Source organism: Lissotriton vulgaris, chromosome 7 (genome assembly GCF_964263255.1).
Source record: "Lissotriton vulgaris chromosome 7, aLisVul1.2, whole genome shotgun sequence".
Classification (NCBI taxonomy): Eukaryota; Metazoa; Chordata; class Amphibia; order Caudata; family Salamandridae; genus Lissotriton; species Lissotriton vulgaris.
The window spans coordinates 426233003-426260345 of record NC_141695.1 but is presented as its reverse complement, the minus strand read 5'-3'; the positions used below and the strand labels follow the sequence as shown (position 1 = coordinate 426260345).

Genomic DNA, 27343 nt, shown 5'->3' with positions numbered 1-27343 from the left:
CACAGGAAGTGGTCATATTGGGGGTGTAGTGAGCCCAAGGGTAAGTAGCCCATTGGCTACTACCCTTCACTCCCTTTTAACGCCCCTTAATTCAGTATTTGGACGGCCCCCTGACACCAGGAACTCTGATTCGACTGACTCCAAAAGATGAACAAACAAGAGCCGAATAGCGCAAGAGCAGAGGACAAGCTGTGGACCCTGCCTTACACAAAAAAGGATCTCTAGAAGGACAAAGACCAGGTCGCCCTCCTCACATAATATTCAATCGAAAAAGACCTGATCTGATACAGGACAATCTTTGTGAGCTTACCCAAAGCCATGTCTTGGCTGAATTATTGAACTACAGCTATCACAATGCTGTCCGCTCCTGGGTGCTCCTATCCATATTTTGTAAAAGAAGTTGTTCAGTGTCACTCCCCCTTTTAAGGCAAATAACGTGTGTTTCATGTAAAAGAAAAAGAAAAAATGTGCACTGATTTGGAAACGCCTCATGGAAACACTCATCATTGGCAATTCCAAATCACAAAGAATATTGTGAAAAAATGTTGAAACTATTTAAATGTGTGAAAAAGATCAAACCTGCACTCAGAACAATCACCTTGTGCAGTCCTATTCTGACCCCCTTTCTAAAGAAGCAAAATTCCCACTGCCTTTCTCTTCTCCAAACTTAAAACAAGCTAAACGACCACTGGCAAAACCACCAATTTAATCACTGCTGTGTGTCTGCTCAATTTAAAAACAAGACATATGTGGTTGTTACAGTTACAAATTGTAGCTTTAGCCTGCCTGTAGTTGCATATTTTATCACCTGTGTTGTGTTTTAAATTTGTGGTTTTTTCTGCCCATGATTGCCTCCATTTAGTGTGTTGAATTGTGGGATTTGAAGTCTAACCTCTGTAGTTTGTCCCTCTCATTTCTTGGTGACAATTCTGTTTTCCCTCCAAATTTCTCCTTTGCTCTGTGCTAAGACCTGTATGTTAAAACAGTGGGTGCTTTCTGTGAGCTGTTTAAACTGTGTTTTACTAGGACCTGTGCACTTCGTTTTTTGGCCAGCAGGAGGACTAAAGTTTGATTCAAACAGTATTGTTATATTTCAAGCTAGTGACGCCCTTACCTGCTGAAGTCCAAAGTGTGGATTGAGCCTGTCTGTCTCCTAGGAGATTCTGAACAGGAGAAGCAGCTGCCCAGCCCCCACCCCCAGGCCAGCAAACCATTGACTATTTAGCTACCAGGCAAGTCTGAGTCCTCCTCTCACACCTGCCCAGGCCCCTTAAGGCCTTGCTGGGTGCACCCCAAATCATTCTCCTCCATCTTGTGAGTTGCAGCCTACCTGTGCCCCAGATTGCAGTGAGCAGTGTCCATGAAGTGGTAAGGAAACAGACTAGTGCTGTCTCTTCCCAAGACAAAAAGTTGTTTAAAAAAGGATTTTCACTTTGTGTTTACTGCTATGCCTGTGGTTGTTACAGTTAAAAATTGTAGTTTTAGCCTGCCTGTAATTGCATATTTTATCACCTGTGTTGTGTTTTAAATTTGTGGTTTTCTCTGCCCATGATTGCCTCCATTTAGTGTGTTGAATTGTGGGATTTGCAGTCCAACCTCTGTAGTTTGTCCCTCTCATTCCTTAGTGACAATTCTGTTTTTCCTCCGCATTTCTCCTTTGCTCTGTGCTAAGACCTGTATGTTAAAACAGTGCACTCCCAGCCACCATTTTGTGTTCACAAGCCAGTGAAACCAGCTCCCCAGCCCCCCCCCCCCTCCCCTCAGCAGGGATTTTTCTACATCAGAGGGTGCTTCTGTGAGCTGTTTAAACTGTGTTTTACTAGGGCCAGTGCACTTCGTTTTTTGGCCAGCAGAGGGAGTAAAGTTTTATTCAAACAGTATTGTTAGATTTGAAGCTAGTGAGGCCCTTACCTGCTGAAGTCCAAAGTGTGGGTTGAACCTGTCTGTCTCCTAGTATATTCTGAACAGGAGAATCAGCTTCCAACTCTCTGGCCAGCAAACCTTGTCTGAGGTCGCTGGGACCTTATATGGTCCACTAGTGGTTGGTACATGTCTACACTGATTGGTGTTTCTATTGGATTAGGGTTAATATCCTCATTGGTTGGGTATTTGAGTGTTCTGATTGGTTTCTGGGTCTGTGATTCAATCATTGTAGGGTTGGGACTAGGGCTAGGTTTAGGATTTCTATTGGAAGTAGGGACTAGGGCTTCCTATGTTATTGGTTGTTGGGAGTAGGGTGGGACTAGGGCTAGGGTTAGACCTTTAATTGGAAGTAGCAATTAGGGCTTCTGGTGTTATTGGTTGCTGGACTAGGTGTGGGACTTAGAGTAGGGTTAGGCTTTCTATTGGAAGTATGGACTAGGGCTACCTGTGCCATTGGTTGCATGGACTTGTTTTGGGACTACTGGTAGGGCTAGGGCCTTTATTGGACGTAGATATCAAGGTTTTTAAACTTATTGGGTGCTTGGACTAGGGCTAACTCCATTTTACTCATCCAAAAGCCTCCTCCTATTGCTAAGACCTAAAACAAATCTAAAAATAAACCTTTCACTCTTTTATCCCTCCACTATCCTTTTCAATCGAAATTAACAGACTAACATTGTTCACTTCTCAAATTCCATAATAAACTATACTAATATAATACCCAAATAACTGAATAACATATCCACTACTCCAAATTATTTCATATTTTATTTACTATACTAATTTTCAACAGTAATCCTTTATGGGTTCCTGAGTGGCGGGCTACTCGCCAGTAAAAGCGATTCAACACCCATCAGAGGTAACAAGTGCTATATGAATGCAAATCTTTCTTCCCCTTTTATATCTCCGCTATCCTTCTCACTCCAAGTAACTGACTAATATCCACCACTGAAATTACTTCATATTTCACCATATTAATTCACCACTAATCCTTTGTAGGCTTCCTGAATAGCGTGCGTGTACAAGCGCTATATAAATACAAACCTTTGATCGTCTCTATCCTTATGCTATCATTCCAAATCCAAATAACTGACTAACCTATCCACCACTTACAATGTACTTGCATGTTTCACTATACTAATTCAACACTAATCCTCTATGGGTCCCGGAGTAGCGTGCTACTCGCCGAAAAAGCGCTATGACGCCTCGTCGGGGGTAGTAAGCGCTATATAAATGCAATTACAATACAATACGTAACACAAAGTTAGCACAGTACATGATAAAAAACATCACGCACAAAGCGTGTCAATTAAAACTTACTACTGCATACATATTCAGAATAATTACCAGGAAGTTGCCCCCTCCGTGCATACCGGCAACCCCTTCTCAATGGAGATGTATAAGCGTCTACAGCACCCACATGTATTGTCAGCGTTGCTTTAGGTCAACCTGTAGGAACAAACACTTCTTATCAAAGGTGATATCTGCATCGTAGCTCACCCCGCCATCACAATATTCAGAATCTTCAGAAGGGACATAGAATTTCCACCTCCCTCACCCAAGGCATACTATTCCATTTTATTAAGCCTCGAATGAAGCCCCGTATAATTAGTATTCAGCTTCTCAGTACATCTTTTGAATAATTTTAAGGGCTAACTACGTATATGTATATACAACTGCCCCATCTATGCTTGCCACCTACGAACAACTGTTTACTGCCACACTGCTTCTCCCTGTTCCTTATTTCTGCCACCGTTTAATTAGTCTCTTAGCCTACTTACCGCTCTGTTCCTGTGTCCGACCTCGGACTCAGCGCACGTTAGTTGTTTGTCTCTGTAGCTACTTGAATGCATCACTCGGGCGCAAGAGTCTTTGACACACTCACCCTCTTCCGGTGTGTCCCAATCACGTGGCCATTTCCGTGGGCTCCATCTTTAAAGGGTAATTCTCATATCTCGGGCCCCTTTAAACGAATGCATATTTGGAACGCCCTCATTGTTACTATGGATATTCTACAACACAAATACATTTTCTCCTCATATTTGAAATATTCGGCCTGATTATAATATACAGAGAAGATCGACGGGGTTATCACAGTGTTCGAGGGGTGCTCTCTATTACTCTTCCAACATATCACAATATGTGCATTTTGTCACACCAGCACTTCAATGTTGACACCACCATCGCCCCACAGGAAAGGCAAAAAAATAGGCAAAATGACCAGCACAGTACATATAACTCTATTTAATCTTGACAGTGTAGTATGATTCTGCCTGATTCCTCCTGAACCCACTGATACATTAGAAGATGAATTGAGTGTATACCCTTACTCGGTTCCACTCAATAACATCATTCAGGCCCCGCTGGGCCGCCCCTTCCAGATAAATCCAACGTGCCTCCTTGGTAGCCAACCTGCTCTGCTCTCCATATTGTAGGAGTTCCCCGACACTCTTTCCAATACAATCCATCTGATGTCTTTGTGATTGTGTTTCTGTTCTTGGAAGTGGCTCACTAATCGTGTGGTTAACTTCCCCGCTTTCAACGTACTCGGGTGTTCTTGAATTCTTATTTTAATCTTACTTGATGTCAATCCAATGTAGTGCAGTTCGCACGGGCATGTCAATCTATAGATAACATTTGGAATGTTACAATTGGTAAGTTTAGTAAAATACCAAGTCCTCCCACTGGTTAATTGCACACTTTTTGTCACCTCTGTAAGCTCACATACAGAACACCCCCCTCATGGATAGTGTCCAGAGGGGAGTCTTGAATTTTTAACCTCTTGAATCCGGCAGGTATGCACCAATTGATCCCGTAGGTTCCTAGATCTTCTGAATGCAAACCACGACACCTGTTATGCCTTCTGCTGTAAGAAGACCCTCCGTTACCAGAGAGAACGGCTGTAGGCTCATCACAGAATGCTGCATCAAGCTTTCCTGAGACGACTCTAGCATGCTAGCCGTACAAGGCAGTAATAGTCCTGAAACCATGGTCTCAGAGGTATCATGGCAGAAGAAGAACATGAAGTCATCGTGGAGCAGGGGCCACCCCCAGGCCGTGGACTGAGATCAAGATCGATTTTCTGTGATTAGTCGGTGCTTTCAGATCAGTTTTGATTCTCAGAGCACACTCCGACTAAGGTGGAGCATCACTCCTGAAGGAGTCAGTCTTCGAGCCCCATGTTGTGCCGAAAACAGCACAAACTTTCGAGTTCAGTTTATCCAACCAACATTCCCCAGCATCTAGAGACTGAGTTGGCACCCAGCACGGCTGTGACAATAGCTGCAGAGCCACAATGCTTTTTGGCTCCTCCTTGACCTTGAGGCCCCGGAAAGGTCCACTCAGAAATTGATACCGGAAGCCCAACTAGCACTGAAACTGGCGCTAAAGCCTCCCTTGACAACAAGACGCAAGCAAAGCCCTCAGCTACAGGACTGTTTTGAATCCTAAAGGAGCACAGACTGGCCTTCAAGGAGGAAACTTGTTTCAAACCCTTCACACCACATCCCTTAAAGAGGGTTAGAGACCCAGCTACAAGCCTTCCACCTTTACAACCTTTGCCTTAACCACGCATCTCTATCGCCACCTCTCCCCTAACTTCCTCATGAGCCACAGAATACTGTCTCTGATCCCAGCTGTCCATACCTCTCTTAATGCTTGGGGAGGGAAAGGCCCATGGGAGGAATATGTGGTTCTTTCTTCTGACAGCTGGTCTTGAAACTTATCCTGCCTGGGTGTCTGCTCCCAACACTACCTACCCCATGCTGTCTTTCAAATGGCGACCCAGCCCCCACAAAGTAAAACACATATTGTGCTGAATGAGGATGACTTCCTCATTAAAACTGTGCCCAAGATGGAGAGAAGAGTTAGTTACCTTCCCATGTTGAAGGGAATGGCAAGGCTCGCCACTAACCAACTTTAAGGAGCCTATTAAGGTCAAAGTCGTTACACCAAGCTTTGAGAACAAAATTTAAGCACACTCCTACTTACCCAGTCTAGTTCCCCCTGACTCCATGGTCGGGAGTACAGCACCCAGAAAGCTTCAGCGTAGGCAACATGAGGTGCCTCTCTGCCTGACTAAATGCAGACATTCCGCAGGCAAGCACGTTGGTTTGACTGCATCACCAATTTCATGATCCCCCTCTCCCGATGTGATCACGATAATTGGCAGGAGATGAAGAAGCTCATTGGGCATCTCCCAGAGTTCCACAGGAAGTGGGGGTCAAGGGCTTGTGTTAGTGAGGGCATTTTAATGTGAAACACCAATATTAGATGCAGGGGACACTGCCACCAGGGTAGTCAACACCATCATATTTATCTGGAATGCCTGGCCTAAAATCTCTGGATTCTGGACTGAGGTGCAACATCACCTCTTCAACGTCTCTTTTGGAGAGGTCGATCCGATACTTGAGAAAATCAAGAAGGGTACCGACATCGTGAAGTCCATGGGTGCCCCCCAGACCCCTATTCCCATGGCTGCATATCTCAGACAGAGGAGCAGAGGTGGTGTCAAAGCTGCAACCTAGGGACCACCCTTCTGGCAGCAGCGCGTTCAAGACTCTCCACAGGCTGAAAACTGTTACATGAGTAACAGTTGTGGAAGCAGAAGAGCTGGCTCCATTTGAGGCACCTAAGCCTACAAACAGAAACTCCCTATCTTGTTTCCCTGATCACCTGTCGGGGAAAGGCTGAGGTATTTCTTCCCTCAGTGGAAGGACATTACCTTATATCAGTGGGTGCTCTCAGTCACCTATGAAGGGAATTATTGTGAGTTTCACACAGCAGTCACCACCACATACTCTCTTTCGCCATTTAGAGGAAGAGCTGCTGGCACTCCTTGGTGTTGGGACTTGCCGCCGTTCCAGTCACTGCTCCCTTTGCAATTCGAAGTTGAAATCCTCTTATAATAATTTGCGTTCCTTTGTCCTCAAACGTTCAATGCACGGTAGGAGGCATTAAGGTAATATTTCTTTGAAATTAAAGAGGGATTTATTCAATATCCTTTCCAGACTCAGAAGCGGGCTCAGGCTTGTTTCCGTCACTGGGGGGCGCTGTGCTGCAGGCAGGCCTTCTCCTGCGTCTGTGTTACACTCTACTCTTGTTGAACAGTTCTGCGTACCTACAGGTGGGTGTAAGCAGCATAATGCTGGAGGCGAAATCCGCCCCACACTTCTCCAGGAAGGCAACCGCTCCTTTGAACTTTATTCACTCCCCCTAGGGGTGTTCAATTTTACTTTATATTAGACGCCAAACTACCCCATGCTGTAGAATTTTAGGGGGCTGCATATTATTATTTGACGGAGGACTTACACAGTGATGCATTTATAGCCACTATATAAACGTTGCACTAATGTGCGATTTGCTGCATCACTAAATACTTATAAGGTCCCAAAGACGAGACAAATTGCATTATAAATGCTTGTTTTCTTAGCCCCTGCTTGAGCTATGAGCGCAAAACATTGTATGAAGGAGCAAACGTGACAGTATTTTTGCAGTTTCATGCAGATTCGCCGAACAGCACCAAATGCTATTAGCAAAACAAAATTGCCTTTCTAATGGAAACTCAGACCTTACTGTGCACTGGAGCCCGTCACTGTGCAATATATATGTATGCATGCAGTGTTTAATTGCAGCCTATCTCCTCCTGAATTTCAACAGTTTTTCCACTGGTATATATATGTTTTTAAACTTCATAAATCATTAAATTCAAAACCACCTTGCAGCAACCTGATGCCCGTAAAAATGTTTACAAAATGAAGGGGAATGTAAGGTAAAAATGGTATACCTTTTTCTTAACACACCAGCAACTTCCCTGTCCTATTATGCCTTGCACTGCTGTAGAACTACAATACTTTAGATGGCTCTAAGGATCTCCAAAGAAAATATTCCTTACTGTTCGAGAATTAGAGCCAGGATGGTGGGGGATTGTTTTACTTCAATTGATAATTTCCATGGTGCTGAACTAGGAATACGGGTAACAATCCTTCTGCATTGTAGGGTCTGCAAAAAAGAATAGCCTATTGACGAAATCATTAGGGTTCGCCTCAAATACGGATCTTTGGCGTGACCGTGCTTTTTAAATGTTACCACCATTAACATATGTGTAGGGTAGATGTTTGAATATCAAGTTGCATTTTGTTTGATTGTGCAGTGGTCCTAAAGACTACTGCCCTCTTTACCATACATGTTTTTATTATGTTCACAAAGGGGGGAAGGATCTCAAGGCGACCTCCTTCCCTTTAACAAGGAGTTGGTAAACATGTTAACTTCTAAAATATTATTAGTGTATAAGAAAAATAATTTTAACGGTTACCAACGCTGATTTGCATTTACGACTGTTATAATTATTTGTATATCTCGTGCAATATTATGTATTGTGATAACCATGGCATCTATATCACCGCGGCCAGGGCGACTGAGGCTGGAATCTGGGGCTCATGGTTCGATCCCTGACACCGACGGTACGTCAGCCAGCACCATGTGACTCTGGGCAATAGCTTGCTTAATCTTCCCGACGGCCCCTACGCCGGGATGCCTTCGCTTTACAAATACTGGATTTACACACGTTACTGATTTATGGATATGTACTGAAGATAGCCCTATCCAAAAGTGCAATATTTATGCATTATTTAACATTGTTAAATTCCTAATTAAAATGATATTTTTGTTTTAAAATGTGTTAGCATTTCAGATATTTTGTAGGAAAACTTGTGTATTGCAGATCATGATAACTTTGAAGGAATGGTCAAAATTAGGGCAGAAAGTGGATGTTTGCTTTATACCACGCCCAAAGCTCATGTTCATGTGTGTTGAGAGAAATGTTACCATCATGGTAAAAGGAGTATTTTGTTTCAGTTATTGAGTAGAACAGTACATTATGCTTCCCATAAGAGATGGGGGTGCATGTTTAAAGTGAATCAACGATTGCCTATCCATGATGATTGAGCCAATTTTCAAATTGCCTCTTTGAGAACAATGATTTTATGGCTTGTGATTTTTAATGTGTCCAAATTGACATTATATAGTTCCCATCCATGCTTCATGTGGGTCTGGGTAGTGTTTGACATATGATGTGATAATGTATTTCTTTTTGTCTTGAATGCTAGTTGCTCTTTGCTGAAATTGAGGCAGATAATACTTTGTCATATTTTGTACCCTTCTATGCTTAGTGAGAGTGACGTTTTCTGAGCTGCTTCCTGATTTGGGCACATTGTTGAAACACTTAAGAGCCTTTAGGTTAATTGAATCCCAAGTCTGTACCCCCCTTTCTCACATCATCAATGTTGTCCTTAAAAGAATCATAACACTTTAAGGACTCTTGGTAGATGGTGCAGTGCTGTCTTGCTCTAAACATATCCTTGATTCTAGGCAGGATTCTTCTTTTACATCTGCTTGTCTTGTTCATATCGTGTTTTTCAGCTTCATTGTCCTTCCATGTCCACAGTTCTCAATTCCCTAAACACAATAGGTAGATTGGCTTAAAAACGGAAAGTAATTTTGTTGTTTGCCCCTTATCCCCTCTTCTCTCACCAGCCTGTATGTTCACTCAGCAGTGTCGGACTGGAGAGAGTGTATGCAGAAGGTGCAGCTGAAGGATGCCGTTCACTGTATTGTGTAAGTTGGGCACAAACTTTGTTACTTAATGTGTTTCGGTTTTTAATGATTGGATTAAAGTGTTTTGCTTGTAACCGGTGTAGAAGGTTCTAGGAACATTTCATTTCACCTCCATCTACAGATCTCTTCACCGTGGTGGCAACTCTACCCACACTATAATGTGCATCAGTGCTTCCTGGTGGAATATTTTCATTCATTCCAAATCGTAGCTTGGAACACCAAAGGACTTAAAACCTGGATAGAGCTGATTGCTTGGATCATGCAGTGGGCCCCAAGCGTGGTGATTTGCGCCACGCTTGGATGAGGTCTGCAGGCTTCTCAAGGGATATCCAGGCATCCTTGATAGTTATGCCATTTGATGCCCCTTGCTTCTTTGGTGAGAATGCGGACTCTGGCCTTTGACTGGAGTAAAGAGTGTCATGCGCAGATCGTTCTTTGGGTCACTCTACACCTGCTAGTATCTTACTAAACAATTATGTCTCTTTGTGGTTGAGCCAGTTAAGCCCTTAATCCATTTTGATGTCGGGCTGCGACTCACATAAACAATGTGCAGGATATCTGGAATGAAGCGCAGGTCAGTGCCCCGCCCCTCCGGCAACCTTAAATTCAAAACCGCTTTAGCGTGCCCACAGGGTACAGGGCTTGCCATTTCTTCCTGGGGTGCAAGATAATACTTGTACAATGGAGCTATGCCCTCCCATTTCTTTCTACTGTGCCTAACCTTCCATCACCATCAGGGCACCTAACGGAGGACCACATGTATATTTTGCAGCTTGCAGTGCAGGCCCTTTGGCCAAATAGGCCATAAAGAGGGTTCCAGCCTTGGAAGAAGGATTTGGGTGCTATTCTCACTTCTTTGCAGAAGGATGGAGGCCTTCATCCTATTTTAAATATTTGCCCTCCATATGCCTTCTTGTGGAAGGAAAATATTCAAGCTGCTCATGGTACCCAGGTTCTGTCTGCCCTAGATCCTAGAGGCTAGATAGTAATAGGACTCCTATTTCCTTATTCTTGCTCTGTTCTCTATGGTTCACAGTGGACCAGGAGGATTTTCAGTTTGCGGTGCTTCGGTTTGGCCACACCACTACCCCTCAAGTGTAAACGATAGCGATGGCGGTGATCACAGGACACCTTCAGTGTTCCCCTACTTTGATGGCTGGTTGCCAAAGGTAGTCCAGACCCAGGCCGTCGTAGTGCACTTCCAGACGAGTGTGGACAGTCAGATCACCAGTCTAGTGGGGAAATGTTTCAGGATTCTAAAAATTCTGTAAAAGATCTTAACATTTCTACCAGTAGCCGCTAGAAGTGTCGCAATCCAGGCTCTGGTAATGTCCAGACTGAACTATTGCAACATGCTGTATCTGGGCATTTCACATGACAGACTAAAGACGGTGCAGTATTCAACAGCTTGTCTGCTGCTTAACCTTCCAAGGCGATCACCTACAGGTCCTGCCCTGCAAAACTGCACTGGCTGCAACTGGGCAAGAGAGTGTCCCTCAAAGCTATGTGCTATTGTCATAGAACTCTGAACTGAAAAGAGCCTTGGTATCTGCAACCACTTGTCAAACCTTATCTACTCAGCAGGAGCCTTAAGTCTGTAGAGACCTTTTTAGCCACCATCCCTACGGTGACCACAGCTCACATGGGAGGTTGCTCTTTTAGTTGGTTGGCCTCTTAACAGTGAAACACCCAGCCTCTGGCACTTAAGACAGGAAAGTTCGGAACTGACCTTCCAAAAGAAACTCTCTGGAACATGCCTCATAGGTGCTGCCTGAATTCTTTGGTTGAAGTAGCCAGGCACTTTATAAATAAGTTTATTATTTTATTATTATAATTAGGCTGCGTTGTGGGCATCAGTGCACACGTTCATGAAGCAGTCCGGTCTTTACAGTCGGTTCCTTAAAGATTGCCATTTTGCTTCATGGTCTGAGCCGTTCTACAGACCCACCACTTTGGGAGCTACTGCTTGGGTAACTATTAAGAAGGTGAGGCATCTGTGGTTAGAAGTATCCATCAGAAAAACAAGTAACTTACCTTCTGAAATGCTCTTTCTGGTGGATACTCTTAACGACAGATTATTTTACCGCACTCTCATGTACCCATTCTGTGGAATGGACTCTTTTCCATCTAAAAAGGTCCCAACCTAGAAATCTGCACACTGATCATTTGAATTTGCAGATGGCTCAGGGTCTATGGGTGCACAAGCCTGTGAAAGAAGGTGATGTTAGTGCTCATGGGTGGCGCTTGTATCTGGCTCTGTTCGTCATTTTCAGCAGTGGAATGAAATCTGCATGGAACCGCACTGCCCACCTACCGGCATGCAGGAGTACTGCTTTAGAGTTTTTCCAAGGAATATTCACAATATAAGGCATCAGTATTAGATAGAGTATCCAACAGAAAGATCATTACCAAAAGTAAGTAACTTGTTCATTTATACATTTAAATGAAAACTCTGTGACGCATTTACCCACACCAAGGATTTCCATACAGGGTCCAAGCTGCTATCTCGATCTATACTGTCTAAACCTGATCATCAGTGACCTTTACCACAGATCATCTTTATCAACTATGAAAAGGCTACAATGAATTCACAACTCTGCTGCTAGACTACTCCTACATGTAACGCCACAAGCCAAAATTCCCCCTGCCTTGAGGGCCCTTCATTGGTTACCAGACGTTCAACCTTCAAATTGCTTTGTATCACTCAGAAAGCCATATGTGGGACAGGATCACTTTTTATCAGCAACCAAATCAACTACATATAACAAAGGAACCTCCACTCCAGATTAGCACCCTGCCTCAAAACCCTACCATACAACAAAAAAACAATGGGTGGTACATGTTTCTTTATTCAAGCAGCCAAACTATGGAAATCTGATAGAGACATCTAGCCCTAGATTCCTTACCTCTGAATTTCCAGGTGTCAGGCTGGATCTGTAAGATTTTTGTTAGCAGTACCCCTGCGTACCCGTAGATGGCGTCGGTCAACTCCTTGAGACGTCGTCGGCACAGTGTTAGTCATAGTCATGACATCCGCGTTGTCAATAAAACCTCCAATCCGGCACTCTGATGTCAGTTCTTTTCTTTCTGCGCCAGCCAGCGCAGATCCATCGAAGAGATTGCCCCCTGTCATTTTTTGCAGACTTTTTTTTCAGTTTTGTCGACTCACTTTGGTGTGCTAGGGATGTCTAGCAAGAAGACTCTGGGGTTCAAGCTATGCGGCGCCTGTCACCGCGCCATGTCCGTTATGGACTCCCATCTGGTATGTCTCTGGTGCCTGGAGCGCAACTACGATACAAAGTTGTGTTCCGATTGCCGGGTCATGGCACCGAAAGCTTTGAGGGAGTGGTCTGTAAAGCTACTTGCGGCCCGGTGCGTTGGTCACCCTGCGGATCTCAATCCCGGTCTAGGTCAAGAGGAAGGTCCGAGCGCCGCTCCGGAGAATCTAATTCCTCTTCCTCCAAGTTGTTGCGGTCAGGTAAGAGGCACCACAAAAAGCACAAGAAGTTTAAGCATGCTTTGCCCCTTCCGTCGTGCGATGAGACTGAGGAACCTTGATGTTCGAGGCCCCACTCTGCGGAGCGGGTGCCTGGATCCGCTCTGTGTTTCCCTACCTTTCAAAGGCCGGGAGCGCCCCGCCCAACGTAGAGAGTGTTATGAGGAAATTTAGGGACATCCATTCGGATATAGCAAGCATTCCTGATATGAAGCGGAGCCTTTCCACTTCTGGATTAGGGCCAATCTTGAACAACAGCTGGGTGTCGTCAGCATAAGAGACTGTCTCAAAGCCGTGGGCTTCCACTACCTCAGCCAAGGGGGCGAGATAAACATTAAAAAGCGTTGGACTGAGGCAGGAGCCCTGGGGGACACCCTTATCCAGCATTGTTTTCTTTGATTTAAAAGGGCCGAGAGTGACTGTCTGGGTTCTATCTGTTAGAAAATGTATAAGCCACTTCAGGGCAAGGTCTTGAATGTCATAGGATCTTAACTCTCCGCTAGCCTGGCATGCGACACAGTGTCAAATGCCGCGGAGAGGTCAAGAAGGACCAGAATGGCCGAGCCTCCAGCATCCACTGTCAATCTGAGGGAGTCTGTAACTCCCAGGAGGGCGGTTTCAGTACTGAAACCCACACGAATACCTGACTGGCTGGAGGCCAGAATGTCATTAGCTTCCAGATAGCTACTCGGTTGTTTGTTAACGTTGGACTCCAGAATTTTAGCCAGCAGTGGAAGAAGAGAGATTGGCCGGTAGTTGCCCAACTCATTGGGGTCTGCCGCAGGTTTCTTCAGGATGGGTCTAACAAAAGCTTCCTTCCATGAACCGGGAATCTCTCCTGTTAGTAGGGAGAGATTAAAGATGTTCTGAATTATCGGGGCACAGCATTGGGCCAGAGCGGACTTGTATTTTGGAGGGCAAGGGTCCGCTGGAGAACCCGATTTGGCCTTTATTAGCGCCTGGGTCACTTCGCTCAGTGTAATCTGGGCGAAGTGGTCCAGACAACGGGCAAGGCGCGCCGTAGGCCCAAAGGGACTAGTTGTGTTGGGGGGTTAAGACAGCTCGGGGGGTAAGGGACATTCATCTGAGGGAATTTGTAGTAGATAACCCAAATTTTTTCTTAAAAAATGTGGACAAATCATCACACAGTTCCTGTGATTCAACCGGGGATTTCTTACAGACTTCGGGGGAGATGAAGTCTTTAACTATGTTAAAAAGGGTTTTGGTTGAATTATCAGCGCTCTCAATTTGATTAAGGATGAACTGTCGCCTGGTGGTTTTAAGGCTACGATGGTAGTTTAGAAGTACAGTTTTGAATTTTTGTTTGCTTGCAGAGCACTTATTTGCTCGCCAAAGTCTCTCCATTTGTTTACAGGTAGTTTTTTTCCTTGGCGTAATTCCGGCGTATACCAAGGGGCCGATGCGCAATTCTTAGGGGGCCTCAAATGCCTACTAACTGGGATTTGTTTCATCAAGTGCTTTTGTTAGGACTTTATTGAAGATGACCAGCATTTTATTCACCTCAGGGTCTGGGTCAGCCGGCTGGGCTAGTACCTCCGTCTGGAATATGGGAGTAAAACTTGGAAGTGACAATTTATGCCAGGGTCTACGAAGTTCCGACTTCCTTTTTGACTTTTGGGGATCGGGGGGTGAGATGGGGTGTTCGTGATTTCAAATTTAACCATATGATGGTCAGACCATGTGAGTGGCCAAGGTGGGTCACATTTGAGCTGTTCCACATTTGAAAGGACAAGGTTCAAAGTATGCCCTGCCTGATGAGAGGGACCTGACACCCTTTGTGTGAGTCCAAGGTGTTCTAACTCGTTTAGAAACTTGGTGGCTTCTGTTTTAGATTTCATCTCACAGGGAAGATTGAAATCCCCTACCATAAGGAATTGTTTAGAAGCTAGGGCGTGGATAGCTATAAATTTAATTAGTGTATCAATCGAATCAGTAGAGGAGCCCGGAGGACGGTATACCAGGGCTCCCAAGCAGCTCTCTGTGGGAGAAACAGTCAGCCTAAAAATACCTATCTCAAGGTTTTCCTGCATCTTAGTGGTAATCCACAAGATATTTAAGTGGTTTTTGAAGGCGATAGCTATTCCGCCTCCTGTTTTCCCAATGCGATCTAAATGAATACATTTATAGTTCTCGGGTATGGCAATGTTAATGGCCGGATGATTTCCCGGGTTCAACCACGTTTCCGTCAAGAAACAAATTTCTGGTGCATGTGTGGTGATCATATCCCAGATTTCATATGGGTGCTTTACCAGTGAGCGTACATTGCATAAAATGTGTGCACACCCTTCTACGGGGAAAAATCTTTGAAGTCTAGCCACGGGGGTAGATGAAAGATATAAGTTACTTTGAAAAGCACAAAGTCTACATGCAGCGGGTCCCTCCAAGGCCTGTGGAAAAATGTTATGACAGCTAGGGGAATAGAGTTGGGAAAGAGTCAGTTTCTCTCTAATGGCAAGCAGGCCATCTGCTGTGTAGGTTGAGCGAGGTAATGAGCCAGTTTTTACCTTGGGTCGATCAGGGATCTGCACCTCTAGCCTCGCCCGGTCGCGGACGGGCGCAGACGGGCTTTCCTTAGGCGCTCCTTCGGCGCTAGTTCGGCACGTCCGCTGCGCGGAGGCATGCCCGTCTGCTAATTTAGGAATTGCCGAGCGGGATTCCCCCAACTAGACCGCCACCCAGCGTACCTGACCTAAGATGGCCGCTATGTTAGTGCAGCAGCCTCCTGGTACAAGTGGCAACTCAGCGCCTGATCGGCTGAGGGGTAAAATGCGGCGAAGAACAGAGTATTTTAAGAGGTAGCAAATTGCACAAATAATAAGTTTTAAAAATGCACAGTATACAGTTTCTAAATGCAATTATTAAATCAACTGCACTACAGAGCTCCCGGCAACCACTTCAGGAGTAACTAGGACTAGTGAGCTGCGCGTTTCCAAATCTAATGTTTAAACACACGGTATTAAAAAGTTAGCAAATTGCTCAAAGAATAATTTTTAAAATACACGATACACAGAATCAGAATGCAAGTATTAATCACAAGCAATACAGAGCTCCCGGCTACAGCCTAAGGAGTATCTAGGACAATCTAACATTATGGACATGCCCTTTGATGGCTCCTGTCTCTTTGGAGACAAAGCAGATGCAGCGCTTAGTGTTTTTAAGGACTCGCAGGCTACGGTCAAGTCCTTGGGCCTCACCACAACATCCCGGCCTGTGCTTTTCATTCCTTTCGTGGCTACAGAACAGGGGTTACCAACCGCGCCAACCATTTTCCAGCCTGAGGGCCTTGCAAATTCAGCAACCTCTGCGGGACCATGGACGTGGTTCACCCTGACTCTGAGGGTCGGGCCAAGCCACAAACCCTTCCACCACCGCAAAAACCCTCCTAGTCCGAACTCCCAGGATCATTCACGTCTGGTTGGAGGCAAAATACGCCATCATCTCTGGCGGGACATCACCTTGGACAGGTGAGTGTTGCAAAAGTCCCTTGAAGACTATCCCTCCACCTGTGCCTCCAGTTTACAATCGGCTTGCGGAGGATCGCCTTGCTGTACTCCACGAGGAAATCAAAATTCTCTTGGCCACAGGAGCCATAGAGAGAGTTCCTGGGCCAGAAATAGGCTGTGGTGGTTGTTCCTGCGATTTTCTGGTTATAAAGAAGGATGGATGCCTTCGTCCTATCCTCGACCTCAGAGCTCTCAACTACCTCCTCAAATAGGAGAAGTTCAAGAAGCTCACCCTTGCTCGTTTTCTGTCTGCCCTGGACCCGGGAGACAGGACTACAGTGTTGGACTTGCAGTATGGCTATTTCCAAATTTCTGGCTTGCCTGCCTGTCGTCGCTATCTGTGGTTTATCTTGGGCCATGAGCACTTTCAATTTGCCGTGCTCCCCTTTGGCCTCACCAGTGCCCCTTGGGTGTTCACAAAGGTGATGGCGGTGGTCGCAGCCCATCTGCGAAGATCAGGGGTTTCAGTCTTCCTCCTATCTCGACGACTGGTTGTTGAAGGGAAACTTGTCCCAAGCAGTCATCTCCCACCTCTAGACTACACTGAACCTCCTACACTCGCTGGACTTCACTTTCAACGTACCGAAGTCACACCTGACTCCTTCTCAGACGCTCTCTTTTATCGGATCAAGTCTGGACATGGTGCAGTTTTGGGGTTTTACTCCTGAGTGGCATGTCCAGGATATTCAGGCTATGATACCGATGTTTCAGCCGCTAGCCTGGATTTTGGCAAGAATGATTCTGAGGCAGTTGGGCCTCATTGCCTCCTGCATCCTGCGTGTGGACCATGCCACATGGCACATGTGGGCTCTGAAGTGGGACTTGAAGTTCCAATGGGCCCACAATCGAGGAAATCTCTCCGACCTGGTCCTGATATCGGAAGGCCCTGCAAAAGACCTGCAGTGGTGGCTGTAAGAAGCTGGCTCTGTATATTATTATTATTTTAGTTATTATTATTAGCATTTGTATTGCGCAACAAATCATCCCCAATGGGATCTCTCTGCGCCTTAGCTGCACACTACTGGTAACTTATGACAATATGGCAGTTAGAACATCCATGTTTTAACCTGCTTCTTAAATTGCACCAATGTTGTGCTGCCCCGGATCTCATCTGGTAGTCCGTTCCAGTGGAACGGAACAAGATGAGAGAATGCAAGCCCATCCATTTTAATTTTACTGATTTTTCAGGGGCAGAGCAGTTTCCGATTACTCGATCTGAGTTGGCGTACAGGAACATAAGGAATTAACTTCTTTCTTAGGTATGACAGGCCCGTCCCTTGTAGTGCTTTAAACACTAAAGTCAGGAGATTAAACACTGCTCTCTTCCTAATTGGCAGCCAGTGCAAATTTTGCTGAAGAGGAGGTGACTGGGTATGAGCCGGTTTGATGAGAGCCAGTCGTGCTGCTGTGTTTTGCACTAGATGATAGATCCTCCCTCATTCCTACTATTAGTACGTTACCATAATCTAGTCTACTTACTAGCAGTGCCTATATTAAGGTATTTCTGGATTTAAGAGGGATCCACGAAAAGACCTTCCTCAGCATCCGCATTATTCCAAAGCATGTACCAGAGACTGTCTTCACATGATCCTCCAGAGAAAGTTTATTATTGATCATAATTCCCAGGTTTCTTGCCTGCTTTTTTGGACTGGGTGCCTCCCCAAGTTCCACAGGCCACCGGTCCGCCGGCCATAATTCCTCAGCCTTCCCAAACAAGAGAATATCCATCTTATTGGAGTTTGGGTGAAGGAAATTGTTGCTCATCCATGTGACTATTTCCAACATACAGAACTTAAACTTAACTCTGGTTGCCTCGGAATCCGACTCAATGGGGATTATCACCTGAGTGTTGTCCGCATACGAGATCGAAGATCTAATAATGGCAGCCAGAGGAGCCACATAGATGTTGAACAGCACCGTGGTCTGTGACACAAATGTTTATAATTGGACACATTGTGTTCTGTTTTTCAAAACGTTTTGTAGCCAGGCCAAGGCTATATATCCAACACCAATCTCTCATAGCCTGTCCAGTAGGATGCTGTGAGAGATGGTGTTGAAGGCCGCCGACAGGTCCAGGAGCACTAACATTGTCAGTGTCCCCCCTATCCAGTGACCTCCTTATTGTATCTGTGACTTCCGCCAAGGCTGCTTCGGTGCTATCCCCTGCCCTCAAGCCCGATTGGGAGGGGTCCATCAAATTTTACTGCTCCAGATAACCTGTGAGTTGTTGATTAATCAATGTCTCCATGACCATAGAGCAGCATGGAAGGAGGCAAATCAGCCTATAAATTTGCATGTCTGCCGGGTCTGCCAGCGCCTTCTTTAGCAGAGGTTTGATGTGTGCCTTCCATTTCCACGGAAATGTAGCCGATGCCAAAGAAATGTTACAGATCTCCGCGAGCGAGGCGGATAAGACTGTTGCTAGCTCTGACATGATAAACAGCAAAGCTGGGTCTATTGGCGAGCCAGATTTCGTCGCCGCAAGTACCGACTCCACTTGCTCAATGGTGATAGTTACAAAAGAGTTGAGCCTGGATAGTGAAGTATCCCTCCCAGAGGAGTCTATCCCCTTCGATACCTCTCCAACCCCCAAGGAACTATAGATTTTATCGATCTTCTCCTTGAAGTAGTTGGATAGATCATCACAAAGCCCTTGCATAGGAGAATAGAGAAACTGCTTACTTTGGGGTTTGTGAACTCTTTCAGTATCTTAAAGAGCTCCTTTTAGGAGTTTTTTGCCTCCCGTATTCGCATGCCTAAATAATCACTTCTTGCTGTATTACAGCTTTTTAGATAGGCTCTATGTGCCAATTTATAGGCCTGCTTATTCTCCGGGAGCTTAGTTTTCCTCATTTTCTCTCGCTCACTCTACACAGGGCCTTTTCTTTTTTAAGGCATTCCGAATACCAGGGGGCTGGACCAGCCCTCTCCTGAGCACTCACTACTCTGAGAGGGGCGATTCTGTCTAAGGTGTTGCTAATGGAGGTCTCCCATCTTTCTAGGGCTTTGTCACTTGCCTCCCCCCTTTCAAATTTTAGTTTAGCAAAGTTGCTCCAGGCCCAGGCATAGAGGCTTCCTTAAGGCAACCACCGGCTGGAGAGGAAGTTGGGATCTGGGGTGATACCATCAGTTGGGCCTCTCAAGGCCGTGTGGTGTCTGGTGCAGGGGTGTCTTGTTGCATCGGGTTTTCTTATCAGCTCCAGTCGCTGTCAGGGGACCTTTCAGGTTGAGGCTGAATTGTGGAGTCGCCGTAATCCGGATTATAGAGGTGAGTCTTTGTTTGAGCAAATCCGGGCTCACAGGAGACAGTGTCTGTAGGAAGTTTCCACCGCAGGTTGTGAGGGTTGCTGGACTTGCCGGGGTAAATGCTGTAGGCAGGTCGTAGACTGGGCATGCCGGTAGGGCTGGGGCCAAGGTAGTTGGTGTCTTCTCCTTCCTGGGTAAGCATAGCTCTTCAGTCCTTCTTCTTTCTTCCTTGAATCTGAGGAGGGTACGGTTCAGGGTCACCCCTAAATACTAGATTTAGGGATGTTAGAGATGTGCAGGTTAGGACCAAGGGTCCCTTCCTTAGGGTGGGTACACCCCCTATTATGCCACCCTCCAGTGGGAGGGGCATGAGCCTCTTCCTAATTGGTTGAGTCCCCTCATCTTCAAGATTGAAGGGACTGAGATGTGTGCTTCACCTCACCTCCCCCATCTGAGGGGTGAGGTTGGCAAAGGTAGGCCCACCTCTCTTTCTAGCTTGGAATTCCAGCCGATTCTCCTGCCCAAAGTGGAGGCCAGAACTGGTGGGAGCCAGTTGCTAGGGGCAGCAAAAGGCAGGGACAGCATCCAAAGGCGGCAGGCCTTTGAAGCTTTCCCTTTCGTGGACCCAGCCCGTCCTGGGGGAGGAGGCATGACACGTCTGCCCAGGATGGGCTTTGTTTCTGGACCCAGAGAACGGAGGCTTTCTACCCAGGTGTCCAGAAACCTGTCTGGTGGTGGCATCTTTAAGATGCCCCCGGGTACATTTTAAATTAAATCCCACACTGGCATCAGTATGGGTTTAATGTGCTGAGAAGTTTGGTACCAAACTTCCCAGTTCTTAGTAAAGCCATTATGGGGCTGTGGAGTTCGTAATAACCAACTCCAAGACCGTATACTCTTTTTGGCTTTACTACACTTACTATGTCTAAGAAGGGACTTGGACACTGTAGGGGTACAGGGCTCATGCCTATGTAACCTCACCTCAGGACTATTGCATGCTGCTAGAGGGGTGTCTTACCTAGGCCTAAGGCAGTCGATTGCTGCCATGGCATACAGGTATGTGTGCCATGTCGACTCTTCACTTTTCTCTGTACCAAATCACGCAACCTGCAGTGGCAGTGTGTGTGTGATAAGGTGCCGGACCGCTAAGGGCCCCTAGAGGCCTTCCCTGGTCACAGTGCCCTTGATATCCATGGTACCTTTTACTAGGGAGCATGTGCCAATTGTGGATATAAAGGTACAGTCTTGGGAAAGAACACCGGCCCTGGAAACCTGATTGGCAGGGACCCAGGGCACGTCAGGTTGCATCAGATGTCAGGCAAAAAGTGGGGGGTAACCATGCAAAAAAAGGGGTACTTTCATAGTGAATTACTAACCGCAATTGGGTCAGAGGCAGACACCTCTCCCTTCCCCACCCAGATCTCACAGATGTGTCTCTTGTAGGCGGCCATCTGGGGGAGGTGGAGATCAGAGGACTCAGATCTCCAGCTGAAGCCAGGCTCCATATCAACCCGTTGGAGCTTCGGGTAATCTGGCTGGCTCTGAAAGCCTTTATACCATCAATCAAGGGCAGGCTAGTTCAGGTGTTCACAGACAACCCTCCCGCCATGTGGTACTGCAACAAACAGGGCGGTGTGGGCACATGGACTTTCTGTCAAGAGGCCCTCGTCTCTGAACTTGGCTGGAACTGCAGGACATTTCCCTGATGGTTCAAAATCTAGCCAGTTCTCTGAACGCCAGAGTGGACGAACTCAGCTGCCGGTGCCTTGCGAATAACGAGATACATCTCCATCTGGAGGTGGTACAAGGTCTCTTTCAGCGGTGGGGAAAGCCTTGGTTAGATCCATTCGCCTCCGACGATAACGTGCAATGTCAACAGTTTTTGCAAGTTGGAGTTACCAAGGCGACTCTCGCTTATACGCTTTTCGTCACGAGCTGAGCTCAGGCCTCCTGTACACCTTTCCGCCCATACCACTTCTGCCCAGAGTGCTCAAGAATATCAGAAACGACCGGGCGCAAGGTCACGGGCGGCTCGTACAGGTAAGCATGTTGGGCGGTGAGGCAGGGCGGGGATAGTGGAATTCGACATATGACGGGATAGTGAGAAGTATATAAATCAAAAAACACTTAACTTGCACTCGCCGCATCGCCGAGTCGGTGATGCGGCGAGCGCAAGATAAGTGGTTTTATTTGTTTATTTACTTTTGACTATCCTGTCGTATGTCAAATTCCACTACACCCACCCCATCCACCCCACTGCTCTTACCTGTGCGAGCCGCAACTGCACAAGTCGTTCTTGTGGCTCTGGAGTGGGCACAGAGAGTTTGGTATCCCGAGCTTCTGGCAGTGAGCATCGATTCTCAGATCAGGCTGCCCCTTCAGGAGGATCTTCTGTCGCAGCTGCAGGGGACGGTCTTCCACCCAAACCTGGCCACTCTCCGCCTCCGTGGAGATTGAGTGGGGACAGCTGACAGCTTTTGACCTTCCTCCTGAAGTCCGCAAAGTTATTCTGGTATACGCCTGCCAATAGAACACATTTTATGAATATTGTACCGAAAGGTCTATTGACCCCTTATCTGCCTCTCTTTCAGTTGTTTTCCTGTTTATGATTTCCTTTGCCCAACAGGGCTATGCTCTTGGCACTCTGAAGTGCTACCTTTCGGCCCTCTCAGCTTTTCTTCGGCTGCCAGATCATCCTTCACTTTTTAAATCCCCTCTTGTGCAGAGATTTTTGAAGGGGTTAACCCACTTTATTCCCCCTTCTCCTTTCATTATTCCGCATTGGGACCTTAATGTGGTCCTTACCTTTTTGATGTATGCACCGTTTGAGCCACTGCACAACTGCACTCTATGGTTGCTCACTATAAAAATCACATCTGCCAGTATGGTGAGCGAACTGCAGGCACTGTCGTCGAAGTTTCCTTACTTGACCGTCTTTCCGGACAAAGTGGTACTCCGGACTAGGTTAACTTTTCTGCCTAAGGTGGTAACACCCTTCGATCTGGGACAGCCTGTTACTCTGCCCACTTTATGTGCATCTCCGCACCCTTCTAAAGAAGAGAAGTTTCTCTACCGTTTGGACCCAAAAAGAGCGTTATCGTTCTACCTTGATAGCACCAAAGAGTTCCAGGTGGATGACCAACTCTTTATAGGAGACTTGGGCGCAAAGAAGGGACGTGCTGTTCAAAAGAGGATCATATCATGCTGGGTTATCCTCTGTATTAAAACATGTTACATCTTGGCAAAGAAACCTCCTCTGGAACGCCTAAAGGCCCAATTCACTAGGATGAAGGCGGCCACCATAGCGCTTAAGCGTGGTGTCCGTATTGCTGATATCTGTCATGTGGTACAAAAGGGGGTGGTGATGGACGGAGCATCTGAATCAATCAAACACTCACACCCAGTCAAAAGATCTGGGTTTAAGCCATCACCGTTCTTTAGCCCACTCTGCCACCCCAGTTCAGACATGGCTATATGCAAATCAGTCTAACCCTGTGCCTCATGGGAACAGTCCAGCCCGAACTGCCAAGCCATGTCTTCCCTGGACCCGAAACAAGCTTCCGAGGACCGGTTTCTGGCATTCCAGCCGTCTTCAGCCCGGCTTGCTTGAATCCAGTGGCAAAGTGAGCAAGGGACTCACGTCTGAGCATACCCTGCCACACTTATGGCGGCCAAAAGCGGTACAAAAGGGGGTGTTGATGGACGGAGCATCTGAATCAAACACTCACACCCAGTCAAAAGATCTTGGTTTAATCCATCACCGTTCTTTAGCCCACTCTGCCACCCCAGTTCAGACATGGCTATATGCAAATCCGTCTGACCCTGTGCCTCATGGGAACAGTCCAGCCCGAACTGCCAAGCCATGTCTTCCCTGGACCGGAAACAAGCTTCCGAGGACTGGTTTCTGGCATTCCAGCCGTCTTCAGCCCGGCTTGCTTGAATCCAGTGGCAAAGTGAGCAAGGGACTCACGTCTGAGCATACCCTGCCACACTTATGGCGGCCAAAAGCGGTACAAAAGGGGGTTGTGATGGACGGAGCATCTGAATCAATCAAACACTCACACCCAGTCAAAAGATCTGGGTTTAATCCATCACCGTTCTTTAGCCCACTCTGCCACCCCAGTTCAGACATGGCTATATGCAAATCAGTCTGACCCTGTGCCTCATGGGAACAGTCCAGCCCGAACTGCCAAGCCATGCGGCCACTTGGGCATCTCTGCACACGTACAACAGACACTATTGCCTGGATTCTCAAGTTCACAAGGAGGTCCTGTTTGTCTACTCTGTCTCGCAGGATTTCTTGGTTTGAAACTTTTCCGCAATCTCACCTCCAGGGAAGGTATTTCTTGGGTATCTGTTCGAAGGTAAGGAATCTGCGGCTAGATCGCTCCATCAGATGGACATGTTACTTACCTTCGGTAACGCCTTATCTGGTAGAGACCTGATCTAGCCGCAGATTGCTTACTGACTCACCCATCGTCCCCGCACTGTGGAATTGTTTTAGTGTCAGGGATGTTTCCTTTCAGGCCCTAAGTGACTAACGATGGTCAGTCACTTAATGGCTCTGAGCTTCTGCCGTGGAAAGTCAAGTCGTGAAAAGTACTTACATCTGCGTTCAGGAGTGGTGGTTACATTGATGACTCTGATGTAACAATGATGACCAGCACAACACATATGATGTCGCGTGGAGTCGACCAATGCCATCTACCGGCAGGCAGGGGTACTGCTAAGAAAAATCTTCCAGATCCAGCTTGACGCCTGGAAGTTCAAAGATAAGGAATCTGCAGCTAGATCATGTCTGTCAGATAAGTCAATACCGAAGGTAAGTAACTTGTCCTTCATTACCTCCAAACATAAGATTCACGGATAACTATCTTAACTTCAGGAGACTACTCAAGAGTTGAGTCTTTCCTACATGACCACCATACTCAAAACACAAATCTTCAGCAAATGCTTGTGTACATAACCATGCATAGCTTGATTATATGTATGTATTTAGGTATGTGCATTTCTTTGTGCAAATATACACACTACTTATTGTTTAAAAACATATAGATTTTCTTATAGGTCTGCTTACAAATGTATGAACTACTTATGGTTAAAATAAAAAAATATTTTAACCATAAGTTTTTAGACAGACCTATTAGAATATATCTATGTTTTTAAACCATAAGTAGTATATACATTTGTAAAAAGAAATGCACATACCCTTAAACTGTGTGTGTGTGTAGGTGTAGGTGTGCATGTGTGTACGTGTGTGTGTGTGTGTGTGTGTGTGTGTGTATATATATATATATATATATGTATGTATGTGTGTGTGTGTGTGTATATATGTATGTGTGTGTGTGTGTGTATATATGTATGTGTGTGTGTGTATATGTATATATATATATATATATTCACAGAAAAAAACCTTAGGTTTCAGGCACGTTATAGTTAGAAATTAGCATTAAAAAACCTTAGAAATTCACCAAAAAAAACCATAGGTTTCACGGGCGTCATAGTTAGCTGGACATTTCACTTGTACAAAACCATAGAAATTCCATTGTTCTAGTTAGTTCCGCTAGACTCGCGCCCCCGCAATGCACTGCTTATGATGTCACATTTTACATCATTCATGACGTAAAATGCCCCCCTCCCACATTTTTAAGAAGCCCCAGGCGGGTGGCGGTCTCCGGGGCTGGGGGAGATGACGAAGCCATGTTCTTGTCAAAATAGTAGTTTTGTGTTCGAGGCATGTGGGCTGGTGAATTCATATCTTAGCATAGATCGCTGCCTAGTATTGGGTCCGGATGTTTGCACCTTGTTGTCTTGGAAGAGTCTTCGAAGTATCACGAGATAGGTGACTCCTCCCCTGGACTACAGTGCGCATGGGCATCTTCTCCATCTTCAGATTGTTTTTCTCTGCCATTGGGTTCGGATGCACTTCCACAACTTCGGGACCGAAGTTTTCCAACTTTCGAAGTCCAAAAAACGTATGCTTGCGACGGTATTGTTTCCGCTCGGTATCCCTCGACACGACAATCCTTTCCATCTATCTCTGGTAGTCGACGCTGGCCGTTAGGCCTTTTCGACGCCACGTGGGCCTCCTGCCGATGGAAAGGACCCCGTTCAAAAGATGCCCACAATGTCAATCCAAGTTTCCACATAGCGATAAGCATACAGTATGCAACAGATGCCTATCTCCGGAGCACAATAAAGAAAACTGTCCAGCTTGTGCTCAGTTCCGATCGAAGAAAACTATCCGGAACCGAAGAGCTGCTCGACAAGAGATGCAGCGACAGGCACCAGAACCGGATAACATTTTCGACGACGGACATGAACTCCCAGAGGCAGCGGACTCCGACCTAGAGCTAGTCACAGTAGAAGACCAGTCTGACTCCGATGAAGACATCCCATCGGGGCAAACCGTGTGTACCAAAGCCCCTACTCTACCTCCACCTCCAGACAAGGCTCCGGTCAAAGCATCGCCTAAAAGCCTTAGCCGCGACCGACACACCGCTTCAGAAGCCCCGCCTTCCGGCTCGGCCCCGCCTTCCGGTACCCCGGGACCGAGCAAAACACTTCCCAAAAAGGCAGTCGACTCAAAAACGGCTGCAGAGCAGAGAACGGACGCCGACACCAGAAAAAGTCGCCGTTCCAAAAAAGGCCGTCCAGCCAAAGAAGGTCGCCGATCCAAAAAACACTGTTGACCCAAAGAAGAGCGTCGATCCAAAGAAGACTGTCGACCCGAAAAAAGGTCATCGGCCCAAAGAAAGTCGTCGATCCGAAGACTGCTGCTGAGCCGAAGGACGCTGTTGAGCCGAAAAAGGCAGTCAAACTGAAAAAAGTCGTCAAACCGAAAAAACACATTGAGCCGAAAAAGGCAGTCGAGACGAAAAAGACAGTCAGACCGAAGAAGGTCGTCGAGTCAAACAAGGCCGTCGAGCCGACATAGGACGTCAAGCAGCAAAAAGCTCCACAGAAAAATAAAAACAAGCGACCGACCGATCCAAAAGCATTGCCGCCAAAGCCACGGACAGTGGAAGAAGAACTTTTTCATCCTGATCCAGTGAGCCCAGACCAAAACAGACTGTATATAGAACCTGATACCATATATCAGTTTACAATAAGAACAAGAGAAGACTGGACACTGTAGCACCTTCTTCTGTTCCTCCTAAGAAAAAGGACTTTGGGACATCCCCTTCTAGACCTTTCACACCTCCTCCTTTCACTCCTAACATGCCTTATGATCCATATTCTCCTACACCTCCACACTATGATGAGGTAGAAGACATGGGTGAAGATCCTCAACAGGACGATATAGACACTGATGATCAAGGAAACCAGGATAACACGTGGGACGATCAGAATGACCCTGATGACCCATGTGATACAAAACCCATACCCGATACCTCGCCATACCCCACAAAGCCGTCTCCTACTGACGACACTGTCGCTTTTAACTAGCTAGTAGACATAGCAGCTCAGTATCATGGTGTAAACATGCACACTGACCCTATAGAGGAGGATTTCCTATTTAACACCTTCCCAACATCAG

The 27343-nt window shown here is 46.3% G+C and overlaps 1 protein-coding gene across 4 annotated transcripts in view; it reads left to right on the top strand.

The window, feature by feature from the left end:
• LOC147701782 (C-Jun-amino-terminal kinase-interacting protein 4-like) overlaps nucleotides 1–27343 on the top strand; it is an 861003-nt gene that overhangs the window by 629172 nt on the left and 204488 nt on the right. For all 4 annotated transcript variants that reach the window (XM_086930413.1, XM_086930411.1, XM_086930412.1 and 1 more), the window contains exon 21: nucleotides 9457–9537. In XM_086930413.1, coding sequence (XP_086786539.1) covers nucleotides 9457–9537 — 81 coding nt within the window. The remainder of the gene's footprint in view (nucleotides 1–9456; nucleotides 9538–27343) is intronic.